Source organism: Polypterus senegalus, chromosome 15 (assembly GCF_016835505.1).
Source record: "Polypterus senegalus isolate Bchr_013 chromosome 15, ASM1683550v1, whole genome shotgun sequence".
In the NCBI taxonomy this organism is placed as follows: domain Eukaryota; kingdom Metazoa; phylum Chordata; class Cladistia; order Polypteriformes; family Polypteridae; genus Polypterus; species Polypterus senegalus.
In genome coordinates this window covers 38,196,252-38,209,087 of record NC_053168.1, presented here as the reverse complement: position 1 = coordinate 38,209,087, position 12,836 = coordinate 38,196,252, and the positions used below count along the sequence as shown (strand labels likewise).

The 12,836-nt window shown below is 41.6% G+C and overlaps 1 protein-coding gene across 1 annotated transcript in view; it reads right to left on the bottom strand.

Annotated features, from left to right (window-relative positions):
• nek10 (NIMA-related kinase 10) overlaps positions 1-12,836 on the bottom strand; it is a 214,625-nt gene that overhangs the window by 64,706 nt on the left and 137,083 nt on the right. Inside the window, exon 25 of the mRNA XM_039737572.1 lies at positions 8,628-8,757. Within this exon, the coding sequence (XP_039593506.1) occupies positions 8,628-8,757 (130 nt within the window). The remainder of the gene's footprint in view (positions 1-8,627; positions 8,758-12,836) is intronic.

Below are 12,836 nucleotides of genomic sequence, written 5' to 3'. Positions count from 1 at the left end.
TGGTGCCCAAGGTATCCAGCAGGGCTGTGTATAAACACCACAGAGTCCATAAGGCCCTGCTGGACCTCGGAGCACGATCCCGCTGTCTGGAGAGCTCCTCCTGTCGGCCTGGGGGTGCGGACCGGCCTCGGAAGCCGGCAGTCTTCCACAATGGATTTATTATTTCTTGTGCTTTTATGTTATTTCTAGTGATTTCATATGCGATTTTGTAAAAGTGCACAGTCTCTTTAAATATAGTTATGTTCCACATTGACGTCACCACTCCAGACTCCTCCTTCGAGCCATTTATACTGAAGGAGACAGATTATTGTTTGTAAGTATTCCTTTTTATGGCTGGATTTTCTGATTATTTTTTGTTTTACTTTATTACGATTATGATTACTGGGCCCTTGTTTTCTTTGGATTGCCTTTCTATAACAACAATTTATTTCTTGTTTAAAATCACACAAGGAATGCCTCGTGGGGCATTAACAGACCCTATTTTATGACAGCCCCCCCAAGCCTTCACTTCCTAAAAACACAAGAAAAAACTTCCAAAAAAAAAAACCCTTGCAGGGAAAAAAAATTGAATAAATCTCTCAGGTGGGCATTAGCATATCATAATCTCTTGGACCAATAGCGTGAGTTTTCTGCATTCAACTTTATAAACCAACATTATAAAATATCAGAAATTATACTGTAAAATCAAGTCCAGACTTATCTGCAGGAGAACTTTTCTGCAAGGGACATTTAGTGGTTTGGACATTTTCTTGTCTTCATCCCCTGACTTGGCTTTTTAATCACCTTTTCATGGAGTTGCTTGGAGTGTTCATTTATCTTCATTGTGTACATTAGGTCACCATACTGGACCTTCCAGATAAGGATTTATACTGTGTCACACATGAGCGATTAGGAGGCAGTCAAAGAGCCTAAAGGTGAGTGAAACATCGCGAGATAGAGGGTTGTCACGTGGTACTTACCTGAATCTCTTTTGCTCAACAGAAAACTTGAAGAAAAATAATTCCTCCACATCCAGATTCCAAAATGGCCACGACGACGTCACTTCCGGCCCACCATGATGACGTCACTTCCGGCTCCATCAATCCACCTCACTTCCGTCCCATCATGATGACGTTGTTTCCGGTTCCTGTTTTCAACGTCACTTCTTGCCAACCATTTCCTGTCCCATAATCCTTTCCTGTATAAATTCGCCATTTTGACTCAAGAAAACTGTTCATTGTTTTGTTTTGAGACTTTGAATCATTCTTTTCTTTAATTGTCTGGACGACAATATATGGGGACGGTCCCCAAAACTTTGTTTTGTATTGTGTAGCATTCTTTTGAAGAAGAATAATCATCACAATTGGCGTAGTCGGCAGGATTGTTTTCGTCTGTTTAAAGATGTCGGAGGAACAGGACCTCAACACTGTTCTGAGCACCATCATGGGCGATCTGCAAACCCTGAAAATACAGATGGGTGAGACAAGGATCCAAGTAGCAGAAGCCAACGCTCGTGCTGCTGCTGCAGGTGTACGGACGGAGGTCGCTTGGCCATCACCTATTGCTATCGCTACATTAACAGAATCGGACGACATCGAGACATACTTTTTGATCTTCGAGAGTACCGCTAAGCGGAACGCATGGCCGAGGACGGAATGGGCTTACATACTGGCTCCCTACCTGAAGGGAACGGCGCAGAGAGCCTATTATGATCTAACTGAGGAGCAGGCAGTTGATTATGACGCTCTAAAAAAGGAGGTCTTCAAGCGCTACGGCGTATCTCCGGAACAGCAGGCGAGAGAATGGAGGGAGTGGCAGTTCGATCCCGAGAGACCGATGAGAACCCAGGGCTTTGAAGCCTGGGGAAAAGTATGTCACTGGCTACGGCCCGACATTAATAATTCACACAAAATGGCCGAGCTACTAGCGTGTGAAACTTTTGTGCATGCCCTCCCTGACCATATCGCCCAGCAAGTACGGAAACATAATTTTGAGGACATGGACTCCTTAATCCAGATTACAGAGCGTCACTGGGCGGCTTGCAAATCAGGGAAATCAGAACGGTTCTCCCGCCGAACCCAACAGGCACGTGGGGCAACTCCTGAGCCCACCCGACAAGCTCCCGAGCCTGCCGTCCGTAAACGGGACAGAGGTGCTAGTCTTCCCGCTGTTTCAAGTGTGGGGAGATTGGAAATCTGTCCCCCAACTGTACCATCGAGCCCATGGATTGCTCATTAGTTAGGGGAGAAAGGTATTGTGCCACTGTGACTAATCCTTTATCTCTTCCATATACAGGTGCAGTTATTATAAATGGCAGGAAGGTAAGAGCAATGTTTGATTTCGGGAGTAACATTTCCATTGTTGCCACCCGTTTCGTTTTACTGCAACAGTGGACTAGGATAAAAACTAGTCTAAAATGTATTCATGGGGATATCCGTATTATAAAACGGCCAGATGTGTGATATCAGTGAATCATCACCTAACGAGCATGGCCATGGCTGTATTACCGGATCCCCCTTTTCCAGTTATATTGGGTAGAGACTGGAATAAAATTACCAGCGGTAATAACGTAACTGTACCTAAGAAACATTTAGGCTTAGTAATGGAGAATACTGCTCCGACTGCCTCCACGCCATGTCCCACAGTAGCACGGACCCATACGGGTACCCAATGTGAAGAAATTGATGTCCCATCGACCTCTGCGGGAACTAGTGCAGTTAACACAGAAGGCGTGGAGACAGAAACCACACCCTTAAGGTCGCACAAGACCCTATACAAGATTTAACTGCCCAATTTCTATTAACACCATCGTCTTTTAAAAGGGAACAATGGAACGATGATTCCTTAAAAAATATTAGGAATGCAGTAGTATCTACCGAGGGTTATACAACCCTGGATCCCATGCCACCGATGCCGTTCTTTGTACTTAAAAACAAATAATTATATAGAGTGGCAGAACACGAGGGAGAAGTGTGAACGTTGTTGTTAATTCCACACACTTTTCAGCGAAAGGTGTGTGAATTAGCACACGCTCATCTTCTAGGAGCACACTTAGGCTCCGAAAAAACGTTAGAGAGAATAAAGCTCCGATTCTATTGGCCGGGAATTAACGAGGAGGTCCGGCGATTTTGCGCTTCCTGTCCTGAGTGTCAATTTCGCCAGATTCCTAGAAGGACGCAAGCTCCTCTCGTTCCCCTTCCCCTTATTGATATCCCTATTGAACGAGTCGGTATCGATCTCGTAGGACCATTGGAACCCTCATTAAAAGGCTTTAAATATATTTTGGTGCTAGTAGATTATGCCACTCGCTTTCCGGAAGCTGTTCCATTGCGCTCAGCTAATACGAAAAACATTGCACGGGAATTAGTAGGGATATTCGCTCGTGTTGGGATTCCCAAAGAGGTTTTAACGGACCAAGGGACTCCTCTCACTTCGGAGACGTACAGGGAAGTAGCCAAATTACTCCGAATAAAACATCTGAAAACGTCTGTCTATCATCCCCAAACTGACGGGTTGGTGGAGCATTTCAATCAAACTTTGAAACAGATGTTACGCAAGGTAGTTTTGGATATGTTAAAAGAAGGATGGGAAGAGGAGGTCCTCTCAACTTTAAATATTCTTAAAAATATATCGCGCAATTACGCGATAGACTAGAGAAAATCAGACCTATTCTAAAAGAAAATTTGGAAAAGGCACAAGCAGGGCAGTCCCGTTATTATAACTGAAACACCACCATTCGGGAATTTGTCCCGGGTGATTGTGTGATGGTACTCGTCCCAACTTCTCATTCAAAGTTGTTAGCACATTGGCAAGGCCCTTATGAAATTAAAGAAAGAATAGGTCTCGTTGATTATTTGGTTAAACAACCTAATCGGCGACCTACTGAACGAGTATATCATATTAACACTAGAATTACAAGAGCCTACGAAAAAACTCATAATTCCGTCCCACCTTAAATCGCTTCTTAAATCCCTTCACACCTCTCCGCCAGCGTCCTTTGTCTTCTAAATGTGCTGAAAAAGAGAAGCTAGGAGCAGCCGGCTATTCCATCCCCCCACCAATTTAGAACGTGCACAAACTTCTCCCAGCTCATGCCTTGATTGAGTATCTGGGAGTGAAGTGGACTTTTAGAGTGGAAATAATAGATCGTTATTTGGAACACACGCATTTCATGTCTGTTCCGTTTCTACAGTAATCTGTGTCAACACATTGTTAAAACAGAAACGTTTTTATATTCTAGTAGTAGATGACAAAATGTAGGCATAAACTATATAATGTATGAAGCCTGAAGTCCAAATATCAAAGAAACATTTTCACAAGAATAACACAATTGCGCTTTTATTCAAAAATATAACTGCAGAAACAAAAAGCCGCCTTAACATGCGACATCGACAGCAGTTTATTGTAACTGCCTCCGTGGTTCAATAGAATCAGTTCCCGCTTGGGAATCAAAAGGTCATGAGTTCGATCCTGCGCCACTTTGTTTTGAGAAGTAAACTGCTCTTAGTCTTACTGTTTTAGAATAAAAGCATACATTTGATTTCAGTCTGTAACAGCCGGTGCAATTTATGATCCTTGTAAAGGTTAGCTTTTTTTTTTTTTAATTCACTTTTCATTCTCTCAGTCGCATTCTGAATCAATCCATACAACCCCATCTGACACGGCTGTTTTCACTAAAGACGCGCTATAGCTCTGCAGTGTACCACGATGCAAACTAACGCGAACCTCCACCCCCCCCCGATCCACCGACCCACCGACCGGGTTCTGACGCACAAACATTGGCGAAGCGGCCTTCTTCATATCTCACCGTCACTTGCTTTTTTTTTTATTCAGTTTTATTGAGTGTTCCTCCCAGTACCTGCATGTTGCTGAATGCTGGATATTTTCACATGTATTGTCTCTTTCTTTCAGGTGTGTAATAGAAACTACAGCATACAGAGAAGTGTGTACATTGCTTCTTACAGGAAAATGCGATGGAAAAAGTGCACTTGAATAAAAGTGCACTTTTGTTATACTTTTACACCAATATATGTTCCTGTGTTTGAACGACACGGGCAGATGGGGAGTGTCTGATTATTGCATATAAGCGCGGTTACTGCTCTTTACCATTCTTTCCTCTGCATGTCCTGGAGTACAAAAGAAACAGCATACAGCAACATGCGGGGCCTGTCAGGAACACTCAATAAAACTGAATAAAAAGAAAAGCAAGTGACGGTGAGATACGAAGAAGGCAGCTTCGCCGGCGTTTGTGTGTCAGAAACCGGTTTTGCGTTAGTATGCATCGTGGTACACTGCAGAGCTATAGCGCGTCTTTAGTGAAAACAGCCGTGTCAGATGGGGTTGTATGGATTGATTCTGAACGCGACTGAGAGAATGAAAAGTGAATTAAAAAAGCTAACCTTTACAAGGATCATAAATTGCACCGGCTGTTACAGACTGAAATCAAATGTATGCGTTTATTCTAAAATAGTAAGACTAAGAGCAGTTTACTTCTCAAAACAGAGTGGCGCAGGATCGAACTCATGACCTTTTGATTCCCAAGCGGGAACTGATTCTATTGAACCACGGAGGCAGTTACAATAAACTGCTGTCAATGTCGCATGTTAAAGGCTTTTTGTTTCTGCAGTTATATTTTTGAATAAAAGCGCAATTGTGTTATTCTTGCGAAAATGTTTCTTTGATATTTGGACTTCAGGCTTCATACACTATATAGTTTATGCCTACATTTTGTCATCTACTACTAGAATATAAAAAACGTTTCTGTTTTAACATTGCGTTGACACAGAGTACTGTAGAAACGGAACAGACATGAAATGCGTGTGTTCCAAATAACGATCTATTATTTCCACTCTAAAACTCCACTTCACTCCCAGATACTCAATCAAGGCATGAGCTGGGAGAAGTTCGTGCACGTTCTAAATTGGTGGGGGATGGAATAGCCGGCTGCTCCTAGCGTCTCTTTATCAGCACATTTAGAAGACAAAGGACGCTGGCGGAGAGGTGTGAAGGGATTTAAGAAGCAGTTTAAGGTGGGACGGAATTACGAGTTTTTTCGTAGGCTCTTGTAATTCTAGTGTTAATTTGCTGAAACCATGGAAGGACAGGGAACCTGATCCCTCGTCCAATCAGCCTCGTTCTCTTTTTATGTCATGTGCCCATCTTAATTTTGGCCCCGATTTGACATCCAAACAACGACAAGATCTCGAGGCGGCTATTTTGTCTGTCCCTAAAGTTGTGGACGAGATACCGGGACGTACTGCGTTGATTGTTCACGATATTATTACTAACCCTGGAGTGATTGTCAGAGAGAGACCTTATAGGCTCCCGGAGGCAAAAGCGGAAGTAGAGTTGGAAATTAGACGAATGCTAGAATTAGGGGTTATTGAGGAAAGTCATAGCCCTTGGTCTAGTCCAATTGTCTTAGTTTCTAAACCTGATGGGTCGTGGAGGTTTTGTAATGACTTTCGACGACTTAATCAGGTCTCTAAATTTGATGCGTATCCCATGCCGCGGGTGGATGATTTACTTGATCGGTTGGGGAACTAACTTCCTAACTACTCTTGACATGACGAAAGGGTATTGGCAAATTCCCTTAGCGGACTCCGCCAAAGAAAAAAACGCTTTTAGTACACCCAGTGGACATTGGCAATACAGGGTCCTTCCTTTTGGCTTGCACGGGGCACCAGCTACCTTCCAACGTCTGGTAGACACACTGCTAAGGCCCCACAATTCATATAGTGCTGCCTACTTAAATGATGTGGTCATTTATTGCAGCACGTGGAAGGATCATGTATGGCAGGTTAAAACAATACTCTCCAAGCTAGCGTCTGCTGGTCTTCGAATTAATCCGAAGAAATGTTTTTTTTGGATTAAGAGAAGCCAAATATTTGGGCTACCTAGTAGGAGGGGGTGTTGTTAAACCACAATGTTCCAAAATTGATGCCATTCTAAATTGGCCCCGTCCGATGAATAAGCGGCAGGTACAAGCATTTTTGGGATTAGCAGGTTACTATCATTTTGTACTGCATTTCTCAGAAGTTGCTGCGCCCTTATCTAATTTAACAAGGAAACGAGCACCTTTAAAAGTGGTATGGGATATTTCGGTTGAGAAAGCATTCAGTGACTTAAAATTGGCCCTTACTTCAGCACCTGTTTTAAGATCTGCTGATTTTTCTGTTCCTTTCATCCTCCAGACCGACACATCGGCCACAGGTTTGGGTGCCGTGCTGAGCCAATGAGTTGATGGTGCTGAACACCCTGTTATGTACCTGAGCCGGAAACTGCTGGACCGGGAGACCAAGTATGCTGCGGTGGAGCGAGAAGCCTTGGCGATTAAGTGGGCTATCACGTCTTTGAGGTACTACCTACTGGGGCATGAGTTTACTCTGGTGACGGATCATGCTGCCTTACAGTGGATGTCCCTTCATCGGGAGTCTAACCCTCGCATCACTAGGTGGTTTTTGAATCTTCAGCCTTATCGTTTCAGTGTCATTTATTGTAAGGGTTCCTTGCAGGCCAACGCAGATGCTCTCTCTCGTGTCCACGACCTCTCAGTGCAGGTCGCCCGACCCGAGGAGTCTGGGCTGAGGGGGGGTCATGTCACACATGTGCGATTAGGAGGCAGTCAAAGAGCCTAAAGGTGAGTGAAACATCGCAAGATAGAGGGTTGTCATGTGGTACTTACCTGAATCTCTTTTGCTCAACAGAAAACTTGAAGAAAAATAATTCCTCCACATCCAGATTCCAAAATGGCCGCAATGATGTCACTTCCGGCCCACCATGATGACGTCACTTCCGGCTCCATCAATCCACCTCACTTCCGTCCCATCATGATGACGTTGTTTCCGGTTCCTGTTTTCAACGTCACTTCTTGCCAACCATTTCCTGTCCCATAATCCTTTCCTGTATAAATTCGCCATTTTGACTCAAGAAAACTGTTCATTGTTTTTGTTTTGAGACTTTAAATAATTCTTTTCTTTAATTGTCTGGACGACAATATATGGGGACGGTCCCCAAAACTTTGTTTTGTATTGTGTAGCATTCTTTTGAAGAAGAATAATCATTACAACTGTAATAAGTTGAAACCCCAGATTTCAGACAGATGATTTCCATTGAACTAATTCTGTGACTTCAAAAACCAACTGACTGCACCAGTGATGATTTGGGAGTGTCATATTAAAGGGGGTGAGTACCTTTATGATCAATTGCTTTGTGTTTTATATTTATAATTCATTTGGATCACTTTGCAGAAATCTGTTTTTCCTTTGACATGAAAGAGTATATATTTTTCAACTTGTTTTCTAAAGCCAAATTAAATGCACTGTTATTCAATGTTGTTTCAAAATAAAATTTGAAAACCACTAAGGAGTAAATAGTTTCCATAGGCACTGCATGTTCTTTATTTTTTTAGACAATATGTGTTTTATTTCTTTCATTAGGAAAAAAAAAATACATATTCTTTCCTTGATGAATATTAACACAGAATTTCAATTTATTAACTGTTGGTTTTCATTCATTGACTTGCAAAGGATTCAGCAAAAATACATACTGTACTTGTTACTGAAATAATAATTTGGTAGCGCAAGCTGTCATTATTTAGTCTTGTTGATCCTGTTCTTGACATAAACACATTTTGAATGAAATCTTACCTTGGTTGCCAATGAAAGCATGTTTGAACTGTAGAAAGGTGGATTCAGAGTAACCATTTGATAAAGGATGCAACCCACGGCCCAGACATCAGCTTTTTCTCCATAAGGCTCATTCTTCACAATTTCTGGGCTAAAAAAGCAATGGAAATTATAAGTAAAGAAGATGGTTGAAAATGGGGAAAATATAATGTTTTCACTGATAAAGAAGATGACAGCTTAAAACAAATTCCTCCATACCTGTACTATTGTATACAAGGTCTCAGGCATGAGATCTGAACCTATTACATCATATATCATATACTGTATATTGTGCTTTCCAGTATCTTAAGCACTCAGGAGTGTACTTTGGTGCTTGACCTGATTCACCACACCAAATAGTGTAGGGGCCATCCTGTGCGTGGTCAGACCCTTTACCTTTCTGTTTGTTTTGTTTTAACATATAACGCCTTAAATGGCTCTGTCCCTGCTTATTTATCTGAGTTTATCATTACTTACAAACCAGAGTCTACACTGAGATCTCAAGATGCTGACCTACTTAAGATTCCAAAGAATAATAAAATCATGGTGGGTGGTCGAGTTTTTAGATACAGGGCCCTGAAGCTGTGGAATGATCTGCCTGCAAATAACAGAGATGCCCCTTTAGTCTTAGCTTTTAAAACATTGACTACTTTAGTCAAGCATAACCTGACTAGAACTGCTGATTAGCTGTGCACTTTGCATTTCTGTTTGCTAGACATGTGTATGGAAACATAAGTAATACAACATTTTTAAACCATTACTAACCCTCATCTATTCTGTTTTGTTTTTTCAGTATCTGGATTTGGCACTTAGTTATGGAAAAGTCATCTCGGAAAAAAAAGCAATGGAATCATCACGTGGAAAGATTCTCTTATTAGATTGGACGGCCAGCACTGATTCCACTGTAGAAAATTCAGAAGTAGGTCGGTGGCCAGTTGGCCGAGGTCTCCAAGTCTGTGACTTTACTTTTGACTTTCCCTTGTACGATTTTAATCTCTTCCGTTGTCAACTAACCTTAGTTCATCAGTTAATCAATGGACAGATATTGTTGGTTTCCATTTATGTTTAATCAGCTTCTACCTTGTTCTTGGTGTGTTTTAGCAAATCTGCATTTATATTTGTACCATTTCTGTATGTAGTAATTAGCATAATAAATACTTGCATTTCAACTGAGAATTGTCCACAGTGTTCTGCGCCTGCACTCAGTGAAGAGTGCTATACTAAAAAATAAGTTGTACTGTATTCTTTGGTAATTTGTGTTTGGTGTATGATCACGATTCATTTTAGGGTTTTTCTTCAGTTACCCAACATTTTTCATATATATTATAATTCTGAGCTATATCACACCAAGGTGATTCCCATTATTTAGAACTTGCTTAAACATAACTAAAACTTAAACATATTTATAACTTGCTTAAACAGGATGTGCACCTGGGAGACAGCCTAAGTGCTCAGGTGATGTTAGGTACCGTCAAAACCAGGGGTTGGCGCTGTTTGCTAATGACTTCTCTCTTCCTCCCTCTGCAGAACAGAAGAGTGACAGCCATTCTACCTCTGATGTCACTTTCATTGTTTGCCCTCCTAGACTCTCCCCATTCTTTCTGGTAGCCATGACCAGCAGTTCGGCCATCTTGGAGTTAGTTCTGTTTTGAACTTGCATCTGAAAAGACGTTTCCACAAGTTATTGTGTGTTTTTTAGTTTTGCACCAAACTTTTTTATGGGGTCACCAGTGTGGTGCCTTAACCCTTTCACATTGTTGTGTCTCCTTTTACAACATAACAACAATTATATAGAACAGCACAGTTGTCACAAGTTAGGTCATTTTAAAAATTATTTTGGAGTTAATACATTTATGTTAATACATTTTTTTGGGAAAAACTTGCATAGATTGTGGGGTTTGAGTGTCAGAAAACATTCTGTCTTAGTGTATTAATCATGTCTTGCTTCCTGAGTGGATATTTTTTTATCTTTGTTATTTAGTGTTATCACAACACTTTTTTTGATTTGCCACCAATCTTTGAGTCCTGTCATCAAGACGCAACCTTCCCACTGCTAGGAGGTGCAGTCTCGGAGGTTGTGGCCTCTGGTGCTATTCTGGATAACTTTGAAAGTGTGCTTCCGTTTATCTTTTTCTGGTCTTGTATTCTTTGTTATTTCCTTTTGACTTTGATGCTGGTTTGCAATGCGGATTTCGCAACAGTAATTCTATCTAGTTTTGACTCTTTTTAGACTCCCAAGTATGATTTGTCTCCAGGTTCGACTCTATAGTTGGGCAATGGTCAGAATGGCTGTCTCATAGCTGTAGTGTCACAAGACTTAGGATGAGATGGGTAAGAAGCTCACATGTTGATTGTTTCACTTTCTGAAAAATTAAAATTACTTTTGACTATAAATAAAATAAATGATTGATCAAAAAATAAAATGGATACAGCATCTTTGGTTTATTTCACAACCTGGTGACATTCAACTCATGTTTGTGTGAGGTTTTCTAGGTAGGCTGGTTTCCTCCCACTCCCCAAAATCTGGTGGGGCTAGGGTAATAGGCATCCCTAAACAGACCCCATTGTGAATGTGGGTGGGCTTATTTTCCAATACTGGCTCCTACTGCAGAGACAGACACTGGCACCCCATGATGGTGTAATGGAAAATGCAGGTTTAAAAAATGGATATACTGGCTCATGGGTGATACCGCTGCTACTAGTAATACTACTACTACTATTAATAATAATAACAGAGATAGTTTCCCCAATCACTTATGCTTTGAAGCTTTAAAAACCATCTCTTATTTTAAGTTGGTCATTCCACAAAAACAGCAAAATTCAAGAAATATCCTTAAACTAAAGATGTTTTCCCCAAAACTAAATACTGTATTCTGCTTGCTATGCTGTGATAATTAAATGAAACTTAACAAAATAGTATTTATGTACATATTACCTCATACAGAGCCATTGCTATCATATCCTTTTTCTACTTGTTTGATTTTCTAGGTAGCTACTTAAATAAAACTTTATTTTAATCATGGACTTAATTCACTATCTGCTATTAGCTCTCTCCCATCACAAGATGCATTCATAATCAAGAAAGGGCCTTAAAAAGTTTAATTAGGTTAAAGCTGCAAAATAAAGATGGACAGCTAGTTTAATCAATGTGACACTGGTAGTAGGCATTTTTCGAGTGGCCTGTCTTTTCAAAGGTTAATGATATTTCTTTGGTGTTTCAGAGGACCACCAAGAAGAATTACTTGTCTATTAAATGTTCATATTTTGACGTGTTTAACACAATAGTAAAGTGTAAATCACTAGGCACACTTGGCAGTAAAATGCAGATCCCTCCTTTGAGTGATAAATTGATTTAAGTCAGCTTTTTTTGATTTCACATAATCTGTTATCTATCAATATACTGGTCTCAGTTGTTAATATGTAAGCCAGACTTACACACTGAATCTTAATGTGGTAACATTTCAAAACCCAGACTTTTTCAACCTAGTTAAACATTTTGACAATATAGCTGGTGCTACCTCATGTAGTAAATGACAAAATAAAATGTTGGCAGATCTTCTTATTGTGTGATTTTTTTTTTCCTTGCCATTATTCAGCTGACATAATTATCATCATTGGTAGCCTAATACAAGCAGTGTCTTCTCCTCGCGTCCCCAAGTGAGTTTACTGGAGGCTGTCTCCTTCCTCGGCTGCCCTCCAATGTTGCTACTGCCTCTCTGACCTTCCAGTCCTGTTTCCGTGTGGCTCCAGCCATCTTTGCTCTGCGATTTGTCCACAGCCTGCACAATTACACCACCAGCTCTGCCTCATACCTGTTGTGATGAACTGATATATAATATATATATATAGTGGCATGCGGCTGGGAGTGGTACTCAGCCGGGACACCCGGAGGATTGGAGGAGGGCTTGCGCCTCGTCCAGATCACGAGGGGGCAACCGCCCTGTTGTTGCACAGGGGACCACGGGTGCAGAGCTTGGAAGCTCAACCCTGTAGGGGCCCGTGGCCACCACCAGGGGGCGCCCGAGTGCCTGAAGAGCCCTGGACCTTAGCACTTCCGCCACACCAGGAAGTGCTGGGGGGAAGAAGACTGAGGACATCTGGAGGGCTTCCGGGTGCGCAGCCGGCACTTCCGCCACACAGGGGAGTGTCCGCAGAGGAGTGTCGGGGAGCAGCTGGAGCCCTTCCGGGCTG